Source organism: Drosophila novamexicana, unplaced genomic scaffold (genome assembly GCF_003285875.2).
Source record: "Drosophila novamexicana strain 15010-1031.04,08,12 unplaced genomic scaffold, DnovRS2.1 tig00000387-arrow-pilon, whole genome shotgun sequence".
In the NCBI taxonomy this organism is placed as follows: Eukaryota; Metazoa; Arthropoda; class Insecta; order Diptera; family Drosophilidae; genus Drosophila; species Drosophila novamexicana.
The window spans coordinates 1,514,434-1,536,755 of record NW_020824800.1 but is presented as its reverse complement, the minus strand read 5'-3'; the positions used below and the strand labels follow the sequence as shown (position 1 = coordinate 1,536,755).

At 36.3% G+C, this 22,322-nt stretch overlaps 5 protein-coding genes across 6 annotated transcripts; 3 read left to right on the top strand and 2 right to left on the bottom strand.

The window, feature by feature from the left end:
- Window positions 1-302: 302 nt before the first annotated feature.
- Window positions 303-2,719, bottom strand: LOC115760157 (2-oxoisovalerate dehydrogenase subunit beta, mitochondrial). The gene is made up of 7 exons (XM_030701369.1): window positions 2,679-2,719; window positions 2,316-2,552; window positions 2,175-2,252; window positions 1,230-1,476; window positions 864-1,082; window positions 711-803; window positions 303-652 (listed from the first exon to the last, which is right to left on the bottom strand). Exons 1-7 carry the CDS (start codon window positions 2,702-2,704, stop codon window positions 425-427), a joined length of 1,128 nt encoding a protein of 375 aa, XP_030557229.1. The 5' UTR covers window positions 2,705-2,719; the 3' UTR covers window positions 303-424.
- Window positions 2,720-3,229: 510 nt separating this feature from the next.
- Window positions 3,230-4,902, top strand: LOC115760158 (ATP-dependent (S)-NAD(P)H-hydrate dehydratase). Its single transcript, XM_030701370.1, has 3 exons — window positions 3,230-3,315; window positions 3,386-3,726; window positions 3,785-4,902. Exons 2-3 carry the CDS (start codon window positions 3,400-3,402, stop codon window positions 4,364-4,366), a joined length of 909 nt encoding a protein of 302 aa, XP_030557230.1. The 5' UTR covers window positions 3,230-3,315; window positions 3,386-3,399; the 3' UTR covers window positions 4,367-4,902.
- Window positions 4,903-5,172: 270 nt separating this feature from the next.
- On the top strand, window positions 5,173-6,724 carry LOC115760159 (gamma-interferon-inducible lysosomal thiol reductase). The gene is made up of 4 exons (XM_030701371.1): window positions 5,173-5,394; window positions 5,763-5,933; window positions 5,990-6,172; window positions 6,240-6,724. The coding sequence occupies exons 1-4, from the start codon at window positions 5,290-5,292 to the stop codon at window positions 6,489-6,491; spliced, it is 711 nt and encodes a 236-aa protein (XP_030557231.1). The 5' UTR covers window positions 5,173-5,289; the 3' UTR covers window positions 6,492-6,724.
- Window positions 6,725-6,922: 198 nt separating this feature from the next.
- Window positions 6,923-10,110, bottom strand: LOC115760156 (NHL repeat-containing protein 2). The gene is made up of 4 exons (XM_030701368.1): window positions 10,045-10,110; window positions 9,106-9,323; window positions 7,837-9,041; window positions 6,923-7,773 (listed from the first exon to the last, which is right to left on the bottom strand). The coding sequence occupies exons 2-4, from the start codon at window positions 9,287-9,289 to the stop codon at window positions 6,952-6,954; spliced, it is 2,211 nt and encodes a 736-aa protein (XP_030557228.1). The 5' UTR covers window positions 9,290-9,323; window positions 10,045-10,110; the 3' UTR covers window positions 6,923-6,951.
- LOC115760155 (metal transporter CNNM2) lies at window positions 9,855-21,751 on the top strand. Of its 2 annotated transcripts, XM_030701365.1 has the most exons (8): window positions 9,855-10,356; window positions 17,053-17,389; window positions 17,454-17,642; window positions 17,701-17,916; window positions 18,917-19,090; window positions 19,152-19,797; window positions 19,865-20,131; window positions 20,194-21,751. In XM_030701365.1, the coding sequence occupies exons 1-8, from the start codon at window positions 9,974-9,976 to the stop codon at window positions 20,751-20,753; spliced, it is 2,772 nt and encodes a 923-aa protein (XP_030557225.1). In that variant the 5' UTR covers window positions 9,855-9,973; the 3' UTR covers window positions 20,754-21,751. The 2 variants fall into 2 exon arrangements, with proteins under 2 accessions (XP_030557225.1, XP_030557226.1); XM_030701366.1 differs by lacking the exons at window positions 9,855-10,356; window positions 17,053-17,389 and having other exon boundaries at window positions 17,562-17,642; window positions 17,701-17,770.
- Window positions 21,752-22,322: the final 571 nt, after the last annotated feature.

Below are 22,322 nucleotides of genomic sequence, written 5' to 3'. Positions count from 1 at the left end.
TAAATGATATCCTAAGTATTAAAGTGGGTTCCTAATGCACTGTTCCTCATTCAGGCTGAACCTGACTTTCATAATACACATAAAAATGAATAAGCCTCTAGGTTTATTTAGGTTATTTAATTTTCCCTAAGAGTGTAAAGTCCACCATAACAAGCAAGTCCTCAAACCAACAATTAAAGCCCCTAAACAACTATTTTTTTAATCGAAATTCGGTAGAAATACTTTTTATGATAACAAATTCATTTGGAACGCCTAGACTTCATTTTTAATAATATATATATAATATACAAATATATAGATTGGTTTGTACAAAAATTATTTATTGGTTTAGCTCCTCAGATCCCTTCGCAATTAGAATAAAACAACAACAAAAAATTGTAAATAAATGCATCCGTTACGAGTATATATAGTCATTGATATAAGATCAATAATTGATGATTTCCTTAAGAGCGGCTAGGCAGCGGTGTTTGTCGGGTAAATAAAAAGGTTCGAAAACATGTGGGAATGGAGTGTCCCAGCCAGTTACCCGCTTAACGGGAGCCTCAAGACGCAAAAAGCACTTTTCCTGTATATAAGCTGCCATTTCAGAACCAAAGCCTTGAGTAAATGGTGCTTCGTGGGCAATCAGCACGCGACCAGTTTTATTAACAGACTGAAACAAAAGGAAAATTTATAAATGGAATCTTTCCAATATTAAGAATTTGTCTTACATTGCAAATGGTCTGAGTATCCCAGGGTAAAATTGATACCAAGTCTATAACTTCACAATCAATGTCCAGTTGCTTTTTCGCCAGATCTGCGACCTATAAGTTTAAGAATATAACATTAATTTGATTAAATTGGGCCTTTAGACCAGCACTTACTTCCAGAAGCACATGAACTTGTGTGCCCCAGCCGACGAGTGTGACATCCTTGCCCTCACGCAAAATATCGCATTTTCCCAAATCATCCGCATAGGCTTCCGTTGGCACCTCTTCAACCGCTGCGCGATACAAGGTCTTGGGCTCGAACATTATGCACGGGTTGGCATCGCGAATGCACGCCAGTAAAAGACCCTTTGCCTTAATTGGACCACGCGGAATCTGCAATTTTATAAAGAAATTAGTTTCACAAAATAGGACGCCTGTCGATTTTGGGCAAACAGAAAAGCTATGGACATGGATATTTTGTTCTAATACACTTTTTCCTTTCTTTTTTTTTTTATTTTGGCACCTCAAACAATTTCTTACCACAACACGTAGACCGGGCGTGTGCGCGAAGTATGCCTCAGGACTTTGGGAATGATATAAGGCACCATGTCCGACAGCGCCACAAGGTACTCGGAACGTCAAGGAACCGCAGTCAAATAGACCACCGCTTCGATAACGGTATTTGGCAGCCTCATTTACGATTTGATCAAAGCTCGGAAATATATAGTCGGCAAATTGAATTTCGGCTATGGCGGTAGCCCCCATGTTGGCCACGCCGATAGCAAAGCTAGAAAAGAAATCATGATTACAATTTAAAATCATAATATTAAAGAAATATTAGATTATAAAATTATTATATACGCTCTCCCGCTGCACCCCCTTCCGGCCAATACTATCCATTTTTATTTGAACTTGTTTCAATCTTTTTGTGAAAGCGTATAACTTTTTGGAGAGTGTAAAATACGACTCTATTTTTCAAATTTCAGTTTATACAGGCTTCTACATAAAATGATATAAAGCAAAATCCAAATTGAAATTCTGTTTCTTCTCCTTCCGATATTTGAAAACGAGTTCGAACTCCATTTAGTTAGGATTAAAAGTTCTTCTCCCAATTTCATTCAATCCTAAACCCCTCTATCTATCTGTCTTTCCGACTGGGGTGAATTTTGCAAAAAATCTAGAATAAATCAACTTATACAATTTTTTTTCGAATTCGATAATTTTGCGCCAAATTTCCACAGCTCCTGGTAAAAATTCCTTATTCGCTGAATCACGTTTTTATTGAAAATAAGTTTGAGGCCGAACGGATGAAACTTAAAAGATATAGTTAGCCGATCCAGAAGATTCTACATACATATTTTTGCCGTTAACACCTGTTGCACCTGTACTGCACAGTATTTTTTCTCAAGTATTTTTCTTAAATTGAAAGATTATAGTTTTTTCTTCTTTGAATTAAGTCAATGTAGAATTTATATATATACAAACCCAGCAATGCCTTGCTCGCACAATGGTGTATTAAAGACACGATCCTTTCCATACTTGTCCCGCAAATTGACAGAGCAACTGTTATTATAAGAAAATTAACATAAGCGTGGTATAAAATACCGCAAGCTAGATTAAAAATACCGGAAAACTCCACCGAAGCCGACATCTTCGCCAAATAATAATGCTGACGAGTCTTGTTCAAGAGCCTGGTCCATCGCGTTATTTATTGCTTGGAACATATTCATTTTTTGTACATCGCGGGTGCCTGGCGAGAATTTAGTCGGGTAATATGTAAAGTGCGATCGGGTTGAAGATGCCGCATTCGACTTTATTGCACTGAACAATCCCCGGGCCAGCGCAGATACTTTCATGATTGTTCTTTAAATTTATAGAAATAATAGGGAATACAAAATTAAGGTTCTTAACACTATTGCGCAACAAAGTATGTTGATTCGCTGGCGAATGTACGTATGTAAATGTATACAATGTGCACAATATACATACATCTTATCACATAGATCAGGTGGCATGGGGCTACCAGATCTTCAATTTTTTTGCTAATACGCACATCAAGGGTATTCCCAAAATAGTAAGTGTTTCAATTGTGTATCTAGCATAAATACATTTTTATTTAGATTTGATTGGATTTTCATAGCGAAAACAGCCTCAGGTTTAAGATTTCGCGCTTAAAATGGATATATATCTCAAAATGCATCCACATTTACGTTCTCTATTTGTTGATATGTTTTGACCAATTGTTAAGGTGGCCACCTTTTCACACAAAAACTAGCAGCTGATCGTAATTGCCAGGAAAATACCGCAAGGTACTTAGAAATTGGCCGACATCGAGGTTAGAGCCGGCATATTTTATTTTGTGACTAAACCATTTATTTATATATAAGTGTGTTGAAAAAAAGTCAAATCAAGTTTTTTATTAATGGATTGCATTTTGTATTAGCTTGCCACTCAATTGCTGATATGTAAACAGATAACAGCTGTGGCCCTTTTTTTACGTAAATTCATTGTTATCGATAGTTGAGAGGGGCATGGTTTAACAATTGAAACTATCGGTATATTATACCAATACAAAACAATCGAATTGGAAATTGGAAACATCGATGTGGTCAACAATCTTTACAGTGTAAGGTTTACAGTAAAAGTGTGAAAAATATTCTAATTTATATGGTTCTCTCTCTCTCTTTGTACAACAGCCTACTTCAAGAAAATGTCGAAAATAATCCAAATACCAGTACATACAGAGAAGCTGTTGACTATATTCAGAACAATTATACCCAAACTGAGTAATGGAAAATATAAAGGTCAATATGGTCGCATCGGTGTAATCGGCGGATCCCTGGAATATACTGGAGCACCCTATTTTGCAGCAATAACTGCTATGAAAGTGGGTGCGGACTTGTCACACGTTTTCTGTCATACTGAAGCGGCAACAGTTATAAAATCATACAGCCCCGACCTAATTGTGCATCCTGTTCTGGACCGTGACGATGCTGTGGAACAAATTAAACCATGGATCGACCGATTACATGTTCTTGTATGTACACAACACATTAAATGTTTGCCCACTTTACAAAGCTGCTTCTGGCTTACAGGTAATTGGACCAGGCTTAGGGCGAGATACTCGTATTCTTAAAACCGCAACAGATGTTATGAAGCTATGCCTTGAGATTGGGAAACCCATTGTGGTCGACGCAGATGGGCTGTTCATACTGAACGATAATATCGAGCTAGTATGTGGCCAACGGGACGTTATATTGACGCCAAATGCAATCGAATTTCAAAGATTATTTGGCAAAGATGTCGCGACTGCACGCGAAAGGATGTCACTGCTTGGCGATGGGGTTGTGATCCTTGAAAAGGGCGCCAATGATAAGATCCATATACCACACACCAATGAAGTGTACACCATGCCAACGGGTGGATCCGGCCGGCGTTGCGGTGGTCAGGGCGACTTATTAAGCGGTTCGCTGGCAACGTTTTTTTATTGGTCTTTGCAGTCCAACCAACCCAATCCGGCATATTTAGCTGCTTGTGCCTCAAGTTATTTCGTGAAAAAAATCAATTTCGCAGCATTTCAAAAGCTAGGACGCAGTATGGTCGCCAGTGATATGATAAAGGAGATATCGGCAGTGTTTAACGCTGAGTTTGAAAACACCAATTTTAGTTCTCAGTAGGATCTTGTCTTGAATTGCAGTGTATAGATTATAGGTGTCCGAACCAAAGTCCATAATAGTCACGTCTATTTCAAAGCTAGTTAGTTAGTTGGTTACTAAATTCTTTACCAGAGTAGAAGAAAACTAAAATGTTTATTTAACAAGGAGATCTGAACAGTGACTGATTTTAAATTGAATTTATTCTTAACTTGAAGAGCGTAAAATGGAATAAGCTCTCAGCTTCGGCTCCCCGATATGCGTGAGAACTAGAGACTTGAAATCTTAGACGTGGGTCCTAGTGTCCGTACAGTACGAATTTGTTGCCGATTATTAGAATCGGTAGAAGCTTTAGGGTTTCTTCTAGTCGTACAAGTTTTCAAATTCCAAATATTTCAACTTGAATGTTTTACCGTTGAATCGTCAATTTTGTATGTGTTAAGCTTGCTCCGGAATGCAAGTATATGCGTTTAACAGATTCAATCTTTGTTAAATTCAAATTAGTGATATATATTTACCTTCAGTAATACCAAATAAAATTCACCCTAGTTCCAAATAAGTGATATATTTGAATATTTCTTTAATTTGATTCATGATTACAAAAGCAATCAAAACGTACAGTATCAATGCGTTCCTTCGCAGTGCTGTTTGAATTAGTATAGATATAACGTATTTAGTATTTTCCCCACTTAAAATACTTTTTTAGGTGACCAATTTTTAAGGCACGGCCTTTGCCTTCTTAGCATTTCGCGTACGGTATTTTTTGGTGTATTTTAGTACTTGTGCGATAGGAGTTTGGGACAATACGTGTTTATTGATATGATGTTGGTTTATTACTTATATTTGTTCTCCCCTCTTAGTACACCTATGTATATGTCTTGACGTGTTTTGTAATTGCACATACTGCACAAATTGTTTTTTTTTTTGCTCAATGAATTGGATACTAAATGATACCCACACGGAAACGAATTTTTATACTTATCTTCTTAATTGTCACACTAGGACTTTTGCTGCGAATTCTACTCTTTCCCCAGCCCTTACTGGTTTTAAAGGTAAGTGCTTGGTATTTACGCACAAATGCTGATAAAGCATTTCCCTATGCATTCATTTTAAGTATCTGTACGACTAACTACAAACACGAAAAACAGGTGTGTGTACATGAATACTTTGATCGTGCTCTTGACATGTAAAACGTATGTTTATGGCAGTCTTTCCCGAAGTGGGCGATAAGTGAACGGTAAACGGCAAACGGTAAACGCACGCTTTGATTTCATTGACGTTTTTAATGTAATGGTTGCCATTGTAATTGCCCAAACCTAATTTGGGTATATTTATATATATATGTGCATTTTAAGGCATATTTTAAGTGCCGATAATTGTTCCGTTAAGTGTGTAAATTGATTTTGTTGTTGCTTTTTAGGAGGAACCAAACTATCGCCGGGCGTCGGGAGGAGCCCCACTACCCGTATTAGTAACAGTATTTTATGAAGCTCTCTGTCCGGACTCCAAATACTTTATTACCAAGCAACTGCTGACTGCGTACAAAGTCGCTGCCCCGATTATGGAAGTGCAGCTTGTGCCTTACGGCAAGGTTAGTGAAATGTATACACAGCACTTTAATTCGGAAATCAATATTTTGATTTTAAGGCACACACGACAACAGACGATGAAGGCAAGTTGATATTTGACTGCCAACATGGTCCGACGGAATGCCAAGCGAATACCTATCATGCATGCGCTGCAGAAGTGATTGATGATCCGCTAATTCGCTTGGAAGTGGTGACCTGCATGATTCGCGACAATCGTATTCCCAAAGACGCAATGCAAAAGGTTCGGCTGTTTATCGAATTATTTACACTCAATATTATTTACATATATATTCCTATATCGTTTGCAGTGTGCCAAGCAGTATAACGTTGAAAATATTGATCTTATACAGAAGTGCTTTGATAGCGACCACGGCTCCGAGTTAATGAAACTCAACGGAGATGCGACAAATGCACTTCGACCGCCAGTTAAATTTATTCCAACAATAACAATAGATGGTTCGCAAGGCAGACAGGAATCCATTCTAAAGGACTTACTTTCCGAAGTTTGCAAAGCAACTGGAGGCTCGGAGGCGGCAAAGAGTATTTGCAAAAAACTCTAGTTCAATATTTCAGGAAAATAGTTGTTAATGTCAGTTAATGACAATTTTTTCATACAATTTATTAAATAAACATCAAAGTTTTATTTCAATAATAATAATTAAAAACATCAAGAACATGTTACATACAACATTTTAAAATTTATCCATTAAGATCAATACACAATGGCAAATCCCCATCAAAATGTAATGTAATGATGGCCGATTTACCAAATTAAAGCCTGTGCACAAAGTTAGAAAGATTATATTGGCTTTAAATAATGTCGAACTACATATAATTATGTATGCCAGATAAACTGTAAGGAAATCCATTCCACATAAAATTCATAAGCCTATGTTCAAGGAAACTCTATTCCATATGTTTGCAGTTTTTTTTTATACTTCGACTGTACTTTTTAGAATTTACATTACATTGTGAAGCTCGTTTTAGTCTTAAACTGTCTAATCAGGGACCTTTCTTTTATTAACACAAATTAATATTAGACTGATTTATATATACGCCAATATCTGCGTTAAGTGTATCATCACCAACACTGACACTGGAAGGAAGAGGCGAACCTTCTACGGCACGTTCACTTACAATGGAAACCGTGAATTTCTTCATAAGGCAGCTTTTTGCGTCACAAAGGCTCAGCGCAAATTCAATTACCAAAACAGTTTGATTAGCTTCGCTAGCTGTTTCAGACGCAATATTTTCCAAATGCCTTATATGCAAACTGCACTTTCCTTCAGTTAATTTTCCACATGTTTGTTTCATTTCCAAAGCCGGATTTATAATTTTCATAGTCCACTTTTGTGGAGCATCGGCTGTGAACTTAAGGTCCGACGAAAGCCTCATGGAGAAGTTTATAGTGCTGCCTCTATGCTGGAGCAAAGGAATAGTCTTAACCAGCTGTGCGCCAACGCCTCTTAATGAAGTAAGAGGTGCGTCCGTTTCGCTGGTGCTAGAAATTTGCTTAAAGTCCAGCAAAAATGGTTGGGCCGTATGCGTAGCCAAATCAATTATATGAATGGTGTGGTTATTTGTGTCAGCAATTAATAATCTATTTCCTTCGGCATCGACGCAAATTCCAGATGGCTCTCTAAGTGCCAGGATGCTGTCATCTGTGTTCTTGATGACCAACGTTGAAATTATATTTGTGTCAGTATCGATTACCTTTATCTTGTGATTAAATGTGTCGGCTACATAAAGCTTGCGATCTATTTGGTTGAACGCAACGCCCAATGGATGCTGAAGTTTTGCGTTGTAAAGTTTGCCATCTTCATCTCCAAACGCAAATAGATTCTATTAATTGTAAATAATTAATTTATATGCTTCTTCCTTTATATTTAAGGCCATTTAACTTACCAACGGGTTGCGATCCCCCCCAACCACGGGCATGACTTTGCCGTCGACCATTGAAGCTTTTCGTATACTAGAGCTTTCGCTGTCTGCTATAAACAAGTAGTCGTTGGACATAGCCAAGCCGGAGGGCTGCGCAAATGCGGCGTTCTGTGGATAGGAGTTGTTGCGATTCTCCTCAAGGCCGTTGCCTATTAATGACACACAGCAACGTGGCTCGAATTTGCGAAACTTCCACCAAATAATACCCTCGGGAAAATAGCCCCAAATCTGATGCGTGCCAGCCATGGCTATCAGTACAATTGGTTTCTCTGGTACATTTAGCTCGTCTACGTGGAAGGACATATCCATGTCTCGAGTGCGGAATACACTCACATCCCAGGGCGACGATATTGGCTGCAACGGTCCCAGTTTTCCTCCGGTGCGGTCGTTGCCCTGGCATCCGGTTCCAGCTAGTGTTTCTACAGCTCCACTTTTCAGCGAAATTTGCCGAAGTGCATGATTATCGGTATCAGCTACTATTAGTGTATCTTTATCGAGAAACGCTACTCCCTGAGGATTATTAAATCGTGCCGTATTTAAATTGCCGTCCACAAACCCGGCCTCGAGTCCGCCAACCTTATACTCTACTACTCCAGAAGTTGTCACAACTAGCACGCGATTGTTGCCAGCATCAGCTATGGCATAGTAGTCGTTAAACATAGCAATTTTTGCTGGGAAACGCAGATTAGATGCGGGAAGCAGATCTGTTGACAGGTGGAGCGGCAGACTGAAGGCGTCGATCTTTTGTTGCCGGCCAAAAAATGATAGAGCCGCGCCAACAAAGTCGTGCAGAAACTCGCCGTGACCTTCGCCCATTAACAACAACATCGGCAGGCCGCTGGGACTTAAAACCAATAGCGAAGGCCAACAGCGTATGCTCAGCGCCCGCCACAATGCGGACTTGGAGTCGTTTACTATGGGATGCTTTATGCCATATCGCTGCGCTGCAGAAAGGATGTTTGCCGCAGTACGCTCGTTTTCGAATTTGGGGCTATGTACTCCCACAACGACAAGTCCGCTCTCAACGGGAAACCTCTCCTCCAGAGCACGCAGCTCGGGTAACACATGCATACAGTTAATGCAGCAGTATGTAAAGAAATCCAACACGACTATTTTACCGTGTAGTCCAGCCAGTGTCAACGGCCTGCTGACATTGAACCAATCCAAATCTACACGCATGCAAGCGTACAAAGAAATTATTGATATGTTAAATAGTGTAATTTTTGAACGTACCAGGCTCGAATTCAAAGTGTAAAGATTTCACCTTTGCAATGGAGTTGTCGTTTGCGTCCCAGCGCTCGAGAAATTCTTCAAAGACTTTCGTTCTGTTGGCATTGCTGCTTCGGTAATTTTGCTGTAGTTCCTCAGTTACGAACGTAACAATGTCAATTGCAGAAAAATCCTCCAAATTGTCCATATTTGGCTCACTTTTGTTACTTTCATTCACTTTGCTATATTTCCAGCAACAAAATAAAACAGTTCACATTTAGTTCAAATGAACAGATCATTTCAATGAACTACTGAACTTGTTCAGATGTGTTCCGGAACACTTTAAATGACCTGAGCTTTTAAATTTACTATTTTAATTTCAATAAATATTTAATTTTTAATATATTGGTAGCATCTTTCAAAAGAGACTTTCGGATATTGGGCTCTGATTTGAACTATTACAATGAAATGATAAGAAATAAATTTATTTGAAGCAGTGTTTCTCTACTTTTAATTAGTTAAGAAGAAAAATACTATTTTGATGATAAATGTTATGATATTTAGAATATCTTAATGGATAAAACGGTTGAGCCTGTGAACTTAATTAATTTTGTTTATTGTTTGTTTAAGTTTAAGACAATCAGTTATATGAGTCCCCTTGATTGGTTGTTTTTTTGGTATTTTTAGATTATTTATTAAGTATTATTGTGTATGCCGCTACGGTCACACTGCTGACTATTACATACATACGTATATAGCGCATTGCACGAGCAGGTATATTGCTTCTTGGAGCTTTATTTGTGCCAACAAAGTATTGCGCGGACGGTTATTGTCATATTAATATAATATAATTCATAAATACTGCGTGCAAAAATCACAACAAATACGTATTATGGAAAAGAGTGAAAAGTGTTTGGAACAATGTCATAGGCGGACTAAAGTGTCAAAAACAAAAATAATTACCGACAACTCGATTTTGCGAATGCCGCGTGTGAGAGATGGAAAATCAATTGCACGGCCAAAATTATGTGTTACATTGGAGGGTCCACAAACAACAAACGTCAGTTGTCTTGCTTTTATAATTACAATTCTAGCATTCGCAAATTGTTTAAATTTGGCCCTCGGCTCTTATGCAAATGATATTGATGGCGATGCTCCGTTTCAAGTGTTAAAACCATTCAATTTAATTAATAATCTTCGCGAGGAGAACAACATAAATAACTCGAACACAGACACAATACTGAACGAATTGCAATTGTCAGAAGCACAAACAAGGTAAGTCACACACGGAATATAATATCTAGGCAACAAAAATTGTTAGAAATTAATCTAATTATTTATTTTATGCTTTCCATTCATGCTTCTACTAAGTTTAGTGAGACGCTTGCTTGACATACAATGTACTTGTCGTTGTTGTTGTGGGGGAATGCAAATACCTGGCATACAAATTAAAGGTTCCGATTTACCTACACATATATGTACAATTATATGTATATATAATATATGTGTACGTAATATGTATGCAGAGGCAGAGCGCAAGTTGGGCTAACGCTTTATATAGCTAGAAGTTCTCATGTTTCTATCCTTCTAGGAATGCTTCGGCAAAACTGAAGGGCTTCAAACCAAAAGGATTGGGTCGTTGTCAGAGATCCTTGCTAGAGCACTAGACACTTGCTGATTCCTAGTTTTCCTCTACAAATAAGATGCATCCATGGTTCTCGTTCTCGTGTAGCCCATAGAAGGGCTCTGGGTCAATTAGGCTGATCAGGCACCTGATTTTATATATTTTAGCATAGTTTTCTACAAAAAATGGGGGGTTTTCTTTTAAAATTCTAATTCAAATATGTTTCAAAGAGTCAGAAGAAAAGGAAACATTACTTTATATTCGTAAAAGTATGATCTTAACTAAAATCTGGTCAAGGGGAGAATGTAAATGTGGGCCAAGTCTCGTCAAGCTATTTTTACGAATAGGGCTTTGGGCTTTTTCAAGTTTCACAACATCATTTACCAAATTATTGACATTTATACCCCATGCCAACTCTGATATTACAAAGGAATTCTCGACTCCATTTAAGTTAATTTTCCACACTGTTTTTTAATCACATCTCAGAAAATATAAGAGCTTCGTTTAGTATGGAAAAATCAAATATTTTTCACTTATTCATCCTAAGATTGAAAAAACGTTATTCTGTAAATACAATTTTTGTATACCCTGAACCCATTAAAAATGGGTAGAAAAGGGTATATTGTATTTGTAACCCATAAAGTATATATATTCTTGATCAGCATCAATAGCCGAGTCCACCTAGCCATGTCCGTCTGTCTGTCCGTCCGTCCGTCCGTATGCATGAACGCAAGGATCTCAGAGCTAGAGACTTGAAATTTTAGATGTAGGTGCTCCTAGTGCCTGCGCAGATCGAGTTTCCGATAATCGATAACTTACTCCGTTTTCAAGCAATCTATAAAAATCGATATCGATATTTTGTTTTTTGGGCAATTTTGGTAAATAATAAGAGCTAGAGTCACCAAACTTGACATATAGCTTCCTGAGTAAGGCTTCCTGAGGAAGAAGAGGGTTCAGGGTATTCGCTAGTCGGGAGCTCCCAACTAGAACCGCTTACTTGATTTAAATTATTAACAAGTTTTCTATGCAAGAATACTTTAAGCAAGATACATACAGTGTTTATTTATATACATCAATGTTTACATCATTTACTTCAAGCATAAGTAGTCGAAAGACGAGCAAAAAATAATCATTTTTCTTCGCAGTTTCATGTTCATGCGATACCGATAACTATATACACATATATTTCATTATTCTCTGAAGGCGGGGGCTCTGACTCAATTTCTAGGTGTTATCATTCATTGTTTATCAACGCACAACACACACACACACACACACACACATACACACACATTCACATACATACATACACACACATACTTATACATACTCCAGTGCGCTCTGTGTGTGTTTGTTTGTCTTTAGATTTGTGCCTAAATAAGTTAACTTGTTGCCTTAATAAATCTCGAGAATCTGAAGTACAATTTTTAAATATTAGGGTCACAGATACATACATACATAAATATCTCTATAGCGTACATATATATGTTTATGATGTTTGCACATACGCACATAAATACATAGGAATACATATAGAAATATGCTAATGTTTGATTTGTCTGCCAAATCTATTTATATACATTTTTAAGTATGCAAAATCATCACCATTTGTTGTTCGCATTAATTAAACTATTGTATTTATGCGAGCATATAATGAATGTATGTATGTTTTCACTTGATGTACATACATGTATGTAAAAGAAAATGAAAACATCGGGCCAAAAGTGTTGCAATTCAGTTTTTTCCAATTTCAATTTTAAACTGAACTATTTTCTTTTTTTTGGCATTTCAATGCCAAGTTGTTCGAAATGTGTTGAACTCAGAGACTTTTTAATCTAGATAATTTTGGAATTAAGTTATAAACATTTAACATTTTCAATTTCCATTCCTAACATATTTAAGAAATATTATGAACAAGAGATAATATATGTAAGTGTAAAAAAATGAACAAACTAAATTATTTTACTGATAAAAATTTTGTTTTATACATTTTGACAAAATGGCATAAGCTTCAATACGCTCAAAACATATGAATAGGAATAACTCTTATATAGCTCCAATAAGAACGATCGTCTTATATCAAAACGCCGTTAACTGGTAAAAAAAAAAAAATACCCTACATTTGCGAAACATTCGTCTTGCCGAATTTATTTTATTCAGCTCGGCAGATGAATGACTAGTTAGACAATTTTAATGAGGGTATTAATTTCTACCGGCCAGCCGCAATCGTCTAAAGCGCTGCAAATAACCGCAAACATTTAGTTATTAATGACTCACGGCGTTCTCTCAATCTCAGCCGTTGCCACTCTCGGCGTGCGGCATGCTTGAGTGTGAGCTAACAATACATGCTCATAGTGCAATTGTATGTATACATACATATATACAAACACATGCATATGTGTGTAGTTGTGTGCGTGGGTTTAGCGAAGCCGCACGTAAATCAATATACTCTCTTATGCATGTATGTGTGTAGTATAAGTGTACAACACTCTTATACAATTTTGAAAGCCAGCTAACTGAAGAATACTGCGACTGCGGGTAATTCTTATTTTTGTTTTACCGTAAAATCCAAACAAATCTGGATTGCGTCGGTTTAACCAAGTATTCTTCATTTCTATTTTTTTTCTCTGATGTTTGCGTTTCGATATCTGTACTTACATACATATACGCATGTACATAATTAATGTATGTACTTATGTATGTAAATGTATATTCCATGATTGTATTTATTTATATTTATATGCGTACTTATTCAGATATCCATGACTGTCTGATGCACATGTGTGTATGTATGTATGCATACAGGTATGTAATGCTTAATTGGGTTGAATCATCATATCAATAAAAAATTTTGCAATTTGTTGTTGACATTTCTGTTTTGAGATTGATTCGAGATTTTGATTTATTTTTTATGTGCATTTATTTTTGTTTTTGCATTTCCTTCAAACGGTTTCACTCTTATAAACCTTATGCTCCTGAAATGGGTAAAAAAAGAGTATAATGATTTGGTCCAAATGTATGCAGCTTCCTTCTGAATTTATTGTTCCACAAGGTTTCCCACACCCTAGAAATGGGTAAAAAGGGTATATCAGTTTAGTGCAAATGTAAGTAAACTTCATTCTAAAGAATACACTTTTCTCCCAGCTAACCAACTACCTCATCTTCAGCTGACGAACCTAATAACCACCCTGTCAAAATTGGCTGTGAATAGCTGGCCGGAGGGGCAAATAATATACCGCCATCATATCATATATTTTCAGCTTTAAGCTTTTCATTATACCCTGAACCCATTAAAAATGGGTATAAGGGTATATTGTATTTGTGCAAAATCCAAATCGATAACTTACTCCGTTTCCAAGCAATCGATAAAAATCGTTATCGATATCCTGTTTTTTGGACAATTTTGGTAAATAATAAGAGCTAGAGTCATCAAACTTGACATATAGCTTCTAAAATAGAATATATATAATATATGCATTTGATGTTGAAAGAAGAGGGTTCAGGGTATCGCCTAGTCGGGAGCTCCCCACTAGAACCTCTTACTTGTTTTTGTGTTAAATGCTTTGCTTGACACTCGCTTTTTCGATCAATCATAAATAAAGTAAAAAATAAATAAAAAACTAACAGGCAAAAGTACGCTTCCCCGACTCCATTGATTTTATTTAGTTTGTCTATTTTCTTTTACATTTTTGTCGGAAAGTTTTGCTAGAATGTGAATTAATATTAAATACTATTTACTTAAGCGAGAATTTGTAAGCTAGATCCGGCAAAGCGTTATCATGAGATCAAGCGCAGATGAAGACAGTTATAAGTCTGCTATAAGCTTCAAGGTTATCCTTATTGATGATGGTTCCTCTAAGACCTTGTGCAGTATTTAATTTAAAACAAACCTCAATGTGGTAAATCTCAGATTAAGAGTCGCTGGATCAGATACCCATTGCAATATATGTTGCCAGTTTCGGGCTTTCGATCAAAATATCCTTTTGGCAATTTCCCAGACCCTCGAACTGGGGATAAAGAAACACAATTTTGTGCTTTCGCACTTCTTAAAAACTTCATTAACTAAAAGGGGCTAACAAAAAATCACCTGCTAGGAAATACTATTAAAATATTCATTTAGTAAAAACATCTAGTCGTAGTGTGAGACTTACAGATACCACGTAACTATAGATTGGGAAGGTCGCATAACATATATGTATTCTTTTACGGTATACACATTTTTGGTACTATATATACATGGAAATTCTCATATTAATATATAGCTAATTTAGTTGGAAACTGTCATAATTCAGAAACGCGATTTTTGCGTTAGTATTAATCGGTATTAATCGGTATAAATCGGTATTAGTCGGTATTAATCGGTATTAGTCGGTATTAATCCATATCCTACATACTCTTTACGTGAGAGGATGATAATTGTGTTCTTCTTGCTGTCTGCAAAATCATGTTCTGAAATTATGTCAGTCTTCGACCAAATGGACGATACGTATGTCTATGACGTATTTTCAGTGTCTGCCGACGGCCATCTAATTAATTTAGTATAGGTATATGTATGTTTTGTGCTAGAAGCGCCTGCTTACGCATTTATCTAGACAAACAGACAACACACACACAGGCACATACAAATGTCCTCAAACGTATGTATGTATGTGTTAGTATGAGTTGTACATATTTTCCAAGTTTTCGCCTCTTTCGAGAGAGGGCCCACATGTTCATAAAGTATACAAAATGAAACGAAAAAACTCTTCATCATAATCGAAATATGGTCAAAACATTTGCGATTTTTTATACGCTACTTTCATTATGGGAACGCTTGGCAATGCTTTACTCTATTCACAGCCAAATAGTATCTGGAATTTTTTAATATTGCCGTCAAGACTCGACTCTAGGTTCGTAAACCCCACACTATTAAACTGTGACTGCGAAATATCTTGGCCACAAGGTCGAGGTCAGTCTTACAAATTTGTTGTTCTGTTCTGAAAGTTGTAGAAAAAGTAAAAGTTGTAGGTCTTATAAATAGAGTAACAATAATTTATTAAGAATAGAGACTTCTGATTTGATTGCACAATCCGACAATCCGTACATATAAAGTATACATATATTCTGATCAGAACGATCTTAGAAAGAACAAGAGCGAGAGCTGAACTTTTAAATATGTTCACTTTCTCATATTGGGTCTGTGTTTACAGTAGGAGAAGCTACAAGGAGTTTGAATATTATAATCTTAAGATCCCAAAATGCGCTTAAAATTATATTTCTTTCTGCATTGTACTTTTTCATATCCATTTTATGGGAGTACTGTAAAAAAAAAGATACGCAAGTACATAGTATATTATAGTATAATGTGAATCTAGCCTTCATTTATCATGGGCGCGCTTTAAACCTCGAAACGCACCTGTCTACTTGAGCATACGCGAATTGCCCGTGATGCGTACTTGATCAAATGAGATATACGATTGTGTAGTATTTCGTTGATAATAAAGTTATAAGCGATAAGGCCATGTCGGTTATGACGCAAGCTCAGATCTTACCAACGTTTCAAATAAGATTATATTTTTTTTTGGATGCAGCTCTAGTCAGGTTGTTCTGGTTGCCTCGGGCAATTATTATATTGGAAACTTTTTACAAAGCAACTTTATTGATATGATAATAAAAATGCTTACGCCTCCCAGTCAAGTGTCACTTAGTCACAACTCTTGATCAGCGAAATCAGCCTGGTAACAATTTATAGTTATGCCAGTTGGTCAATTGCTAGAGATATTGTCAATGCTGTATCCTTAGCCCAAAATTAGGGTTTTCTATATATATCATAGTCTCAAAATATGTAAAGATGTGGAAGGAAACGTCTCCGGCCTCTGAAAATATATAGATTTCTGATCAGTCGAGTCGATATGCTCTTGTCCATTTGCATCATTCCTTACACAGTAGTCTCAACTTCGAGTCGGACACCTTATCATATAGCTGCCAAATTAACCAACGGTCGAAAATTAAGTTCTTAAAAAATCCTTAGATCTTCATTTAATCTTAGCTAATCTTTCCTTCCTTACGAATCTATATGAAATCCTTAGGAAATTCGCAATGCTTTCAACATGTAAGCTTAATCGAACCGACACCAGACCTCCATATGAGTCATATCCTATTGACATCGGGCCACTATATCACAAAGCTGCCATAGGAATGATCAATCGAAAATTCAGTTCCTGTATATATGTATATATATATATACTATACTCTTACAATTCTGCGAAATCATACCGTATATGTCATATATTATGATGCTCATTATGCATTTTTATTCTTTGCTCCATCAAAAGCTAATAACTCATTTTTGGTACATTTAATTTCAGAGTTCGGATACCTCGACAAATTAAAGTAAATAGCACCGTACGCATTATTGGTTTGCGTTTGGAAGATGATAGCTCAGAGTCCAATGATGGCATACCGAGTGTATTGAGTAACAAGGAACAGACAATTCGCGTTTTCGGAATTGGCTTAGAGAAAAACACAGTTATCGCGTTCACAATTGAGGAAAATGAATATCAGGGACCATGTCTAAAGCCGACAACGGAAATCTTTAAGCCAATCGAGGTCTCCACGGACGGAACGACAGCTACATATACGGTCAAATTTCCGTACTCAAGCAGCGTCATGTACGTTTGCGCAAAGATCGATGATGGTACAACTGTAAGTTATCGCTCTTAATTGATAACTAATAAAAACTATAGACAATTCATGAATTTCTTAACAGCACAGCAGCGCGGCAGAGACTACGCCACTTGAGCACCAGGGCAATGCCAAATGGATGAAAATCGAAACGCACCAGCCTTTATTGCCCATTTGGGTGGCGATTCTTGTCATTGTTACGTGCCTCTGTTTTTCGGCCCTGTTCTCGGGCCTGAACCTGGGACTAATGGCAATGGACCGTACTGAGTTAAAAGTATGCAGGTACACTTTAGGCTAGCAGTAATTTTTTTTAATAATTGTCTTTATCTTAGATATTAAGAAATACTGGCACGGAAAAAGAAAGAAAGTATGCCGCGAAAATTGCACCTGTCAGAGATCAAGGTAATTATCTGTTGTGCAGTATTCTCTTGGGTAATGTGTTGGTTAACTCCACCTTTACCATTCTACTGGATGGTTTGACCTCTGGACTCTTTGCTGTCATATTTTCCACCCTGGCTATCGTGCTCTTTGGTGAAATAACACCTCAGGTAGGCTGTCGGTTTAACTATATGGTTGGGTTCTGTAAGAGTTAAACGCTCAATCAAAGTAATCCATTTACAGAAGACGTCTATTATAGACTCTCAAGCACTGTCACTATATTTTGTCTAAATGCAGCTCAACCACTTTATCACTATATCCCTAGTTTTAAAGAATATAAAAGCCTTTACAATATCTTAAGTAAAATATGCTTTATTTGAACATTTGTTGTGAAACAGTAAAAGTTGTGTATATTTGCTATGTCCATGTTATATCTACGTGTCGATCACGTATCGCATATCTTACGCAGAGCGGGCTAATACATTTTTCGATGCCTTTTGCATCATATCGATAAATATCGATTTTGAAATCTGATTTTGTAGAATACGAGATTCAGCCCTTCGGTAAATATAATGACAAGATCGGAAAAATGAATAGAAAATACAATTTGTTTCTGATGCAAAACAGCAGAAAGACAACTTTTAGCAAAAGTATAAAGAGAATATATCTGGATGTCTCTTGTTACGTTGTTAAAAAATCAAAAATCATTTTACTGTACATTTACAATTCTATTTTCACGCTGTTTTCCCAATCTCAAATCATATTCGTAAATTGCTTCTTTGTGATCTGAAAATGCTTTTCGACAATAGAAAGTTATTTGAGGGCTGCTACCTAAGCGGCGGCTGGGAATCGATATTTATCGGTTTGAAGAGTCGATATTTATAGGTTTCTGAGAGAGTTACATATTCTATGTTCAAATTGATTGTCTCTAAGTCTTGCCTATGTAGAGACTGTCATGCCCTGTCATTGACTCCACAAATGTGATTCATATGCGTTATTCACGACTTTTTTACTGTTCAACAACAAACAAACAACAAGCTTAAAAAAATATAAATTTTGAGCTGCATAATGCTGTTACATAACCTTATCATCTTTCAAATTAAAACCAAACTTTAAAAAATATGTCAGAAATACTTATTGATCTAAAAAAAATAATGGTGTGCCCTACAGGCTGTTTGTTCAAGACACGGCTTGGCTATTGGAGCCAAAACTATATTGATTACCAAAACGGTAATGGCCATTACAGCCCCGCTGTCGTACCCAATTTCTCGTATCCTAGATGCCTTGTTGGGTGAAGAGATTGGCAATGTATTTAATCGTGAACGCCTAAAGGAACTTGTTCGAGTAAGTACGAAACTACTTTTGGTAATAAGCATTTTAAAAGCTTCTTCCTCTTATTGCTTAGGTCACAAACGATGTAAACGATTTGGATAAAAATGAAGTGAATATTATATCGGGCGCATTAGAGCTGCGCAAAAAGACGGTTGCCGATATTATGACACACATAAATGACGCGTACATGCTTTCATTGGATGCCGTGCTGGACTTTGAAACCGTGTCGGACATCATGAACTCTGGCTATTCGCGTATTCCAGTTTACGATGGGGATAGGAAGAACATTGTCACTTTGCTGTATATTAAGGATTTGGCATTCGTTGATACGGATGATAACACCCCGTTGAAGACACTTTGTGAATTTTATCAAAATCCAGTGCATTTTGTTTTTGAGGACTACACGCTAGATGTTATGTTCAATCAATTCAAGGAAGGTACAATCGGACATATAGCATTTGTGCATCGCGTCAACAGTGAAGGCGACGGCGATCCATTTTATGAAACCGTTGGCCTTGTTACATTGGAGGATGTAATTGAGGAACTTATACAAGCGGAAATTGTTGATGAAACCGATGTGTTTGTCGACAACCGTACAAAAACACGTCGCAGTCGTTATAAAAAGGCCGACTTTTCTGCGTTTGCCGAACGTCGCGAGGCTCAAACTGTGCACATATCTCCTCAATTAACGTTGGCAACATTTCAATACCTAAGTACAGGTAAAAGTATATTTTTCTATTTATATGCAAATACATCGTACTATAATTTCTTTGTTTTTGCCTACAGCTGTTGATGCGTTTAAAAAAGATGTAATATCAGAACCGATATTGCGGCGTTTACTTAATCAAGACGTTTTCCACAATATTAAATCAAAGGGAAAAAATAAGGATGATCCCAGTCTGTTTATATTTACACAAGGAAAAGCTGTTGATTTTTTCGTACTTATATTAGAGGGTCGTGTCGAGGTGACGATTGGCAAGGAAGGTCTTCTTTTTGAGAGTGGACCATTTACTTATTTTGGAACCCAAGCATTGGTACAGAATGTTGTTGTTGGTAAGTGTAACTGGATAATTATAGAATATGTGCATGAGCCTTTACTAATGTAGACGTTGTAGATTCTCCAACCCAGATGGGATCAATGCAGTCTTTGAATATGGACGCGAAAATTCGGCAAACTTTCGTTCCTGATTACTCGGTTCGCGCTTCTGGGGATGTGATATATATTGCAATTAAACGAAGCTTGTACCTAACTGCAAAGAAAGCAACATTATTAGAAAAAAGTCGTAAATCGGGCACATTCTCCAGTGAAACATTCGATGACGAAGTTGAACGTCTTCTGCATTCGATAACTGAAGATGAGAAGCCTCGATTCCTGACAGCCTCTCAGAGTGCAAGACGCGCTTCTAAGCCAACAAGAAGTGCAACATCGTCACCTACAAATAATACTTTGTCCCATGACGATCGAAGTAATAGTGCTAGTGGCCAAATCCCAACTGGACACAGAACTGGTCCAGAACCTACTGAAGATGGTTCGTTCAGTAGTTTGGTTACTTCGGATGTAGCAGGTGATATTCAGAATGGAGACAACGAGGACAGAGATGGAACGGCGGCGTCAACACCGCTTTTGCCAAAGCAAGAGGAAAATAACGAATCCAGGCAAAACAAGCCACAATAACGACAGTCTTCGGAGTACCCCAGACATTAGAACCTAGTTGCCGCAGATTAAATTTTCCCTAAGTATAACCCACAATTGTTCTAATGTAAAACAGAAATATTCTTGCTGTTTCCTTAAATATTATTAACATTACTATTGTCTATTTTTCCACTACAACTTGAGATTTGACTAGAATTTTGTTTCTTTTTTTTTTTGTAAAAGTGAGTTAGCGTGAGTTTATGTTTAGATACAACAGAAATGTAATGTAACAATCGATGATGTTTTATTTCGTTTGTGCTTCAGAGCAAGGCATCGTCTGCATAAGAGCATAATAATACTTTTGAAAATTTTCGAATCCTAAAATTACACACACATTTACACACATAATAAATACCTCATAAATTACGTACTTAAGAAGAGAAATTAAGCACCACTGCGCTTGCAATCCACCCCACATTTCTACTTCCAATTAAATGAATAAATATGTTTATGACCACAGCATTAATAGGAATTTGTTGTTAAATTTGTTAATTGTTCAGTGCACATCTCTAATAGTATAGTTTCCATTTCAAGTCAGTCTAAAGATGTTATTTAATCAACAATATTCCTATATACTATACCAATGTGCACAAGTTTTGTTTATACTGTTGTATTTATAGTTGCGTTATCTAATAAAATGCATTCATCTACATTAATTATAGCACTTCATATAGAGTAACTTTATTACTAGGGAAGTTAAAAACTTCTTATTTGTTGTTTACATAAATGAATGCGTTAATTAACAGCCTATTATGTCTTAAAATGAAAAGCATTACATACATACACCTATGTTAACTTAGAATTAAATAAAACTACAACATATACAATATGTACAAGCAGAGTAAATTGGTTTTTTATATGTCCATCGCATTTGTTAGTGAAGCCAATTGACTGTTCCGACCAGCGTTGGCCATAGGTAAAATATTTTGAAAGTTTCTTGCAGAGAACCTAAATATTAAATATTAAATATAATAAAAAATGTGCTTGCAATAAATTATACATTTTATAGAATTCATATATTTACGATAAAAATATAAAACATTAATGTCAATAGAGATACTTTGTTACTTCCCTATATTTACAATATATATATATATATATATATATATATATATATATATATATATATATATATATATTCATATTTAAAAGGCATAAGTTTTACAAAACAATATTTATTGGGTTACTTGGGTAACATTTAGACGCTAAAAATATGTCACAATATTGAAAGAAAGAAAAAAACAGTCGAAAATGCTCGGCAGCCTACATTTGTAATTATACACTGCGTTCTAGTTTTAGCTAAATATCGCAATAAAATCTTAAGTTTATTGTTGCAATTAGTTTAATTTATTCATAGTTCAAAAGTGTTCAAGTGTGACAAATGATTTTTTTTTTGCAATGCTTTAATAATTTCACATCGCATCTTCTGTCGTTTAGATTCAGATGGTGAAACACTCCTCATATATGGAAGATTCAAATAATAGATGACATTTACTGAAAAATAAAGGCTACAATATATATATCGTACTAAATATACCACAAAGAAGGTGA

What these genes read in the sequence shown, in the direction of transcription:
- LOC115760157 (XM_030701369.1), bottom strand. Translation starts at nt 2,704, where the DNA reads ATGCCACCTGATCTATGTGATAAGAT. An exon ending in CCTGATCTATGTGATAAGAT is followed by an intron (nt 2,553 to 2,678) that starts GTATGTATATTG and finishes ATAAATTTAAAG; the next exon opens with AACAATCATGAAAGTATCTG. An exon ending in ATACTCAGACCATTTGCAAT is followed by an intron (nt 653 to 710) that starts GTAAGACAAATT and finishes CTTTTGTTTCAG; the next exon opens with TCTGTTAATAAAACTGGTCG.
- LOC115760158 (XM_030701370.1), top strand. Translation starts at nt 3,400, where the DNA reads ATGTCGAAAATAATCCAAATACCAGTACATACAGAGAAGCTGTTGACT. An exon ending in TCGACCGATTACATGTTCTT is followed by an intron (nt 3,727 to 3,784) that starts GTATGTACACAA and finishes TCTGGCTTACAG; the next exon opens with GTAATTGGACCAGGCTTAGG.
- LOC115760159 (XM_030701371.1), top strand. Translation starts at nt 5,290, where the DNA reads ATGATACCCACACGGAAACGAATTTTTATACTTATCTTCTTAATTGTC. An exon ending in AGCTTGTGCCTTACGGCAAG is followed by an intron (nt 5,934 to 5,989) that starts GTTAGTGAAATG and finishes TTTGATTTTAAG; the next exon opens with GCACACACGACAACAGACGA. An exon ending in CCAAAGACGCAATGCAAAAG is followed by an intron (nt 6,173 to 6,239) that starts GTTCGGCTGTTT and finishes TATCGTTTGCAG; the next exon opens with TGTGCCAAGCAGTATAACGT.
- LOC115760156 (XM_030701368.1), bottom strand. Translation starts at nt 9,289, where the DNA reads ATGGACAATTTGGAGGATTTTTCTGCAATTGACATTGTTACGTTCGTA. An exon ending in ACACTTTGAATTCGAGCCTG is followed by an intron (nt 9,042 to 9,105) that starts GTACGTTCAAAA and finishes GCATGCGTGTAG; the next exon opens with ATTTGGATTGGTTCAATGTC. An exon ending in GGGGGGATCGCAACCCGTTG is followed by an intron (nt 7,774 to 7,836) that starts GTAAGTTAAATG and finishes TACAATTAATAG; the next exon opens with AATCTATTTGCGTTTGGAGA.
- LOC115760155 (XM_030701365.1), top strand. Translation starts at nt 9,974, where the DNA reads ATGGAAAAGAGTGAAAAGTGTTTGGAACAATGTCATAGGCGGACTAAA. An exon ending in TTGTCAGAAGCACAAACAAG is followed by an intron (nt 10,357 to 17,052) that starts GTAAGTCACACA and finishes ATTTAATTTCAG; the next exon opens with AGTTCGGATACCTCGACAAA. An exon ending in TGGACCGTACTGAGTTAAAA is followed by an intron (nt 17,643 to 17,700) that starts GTATGCAGGTAC and finishes TCTTTATCTTAG; the next exon opens with ATATTAAGAAATACTGGCAC.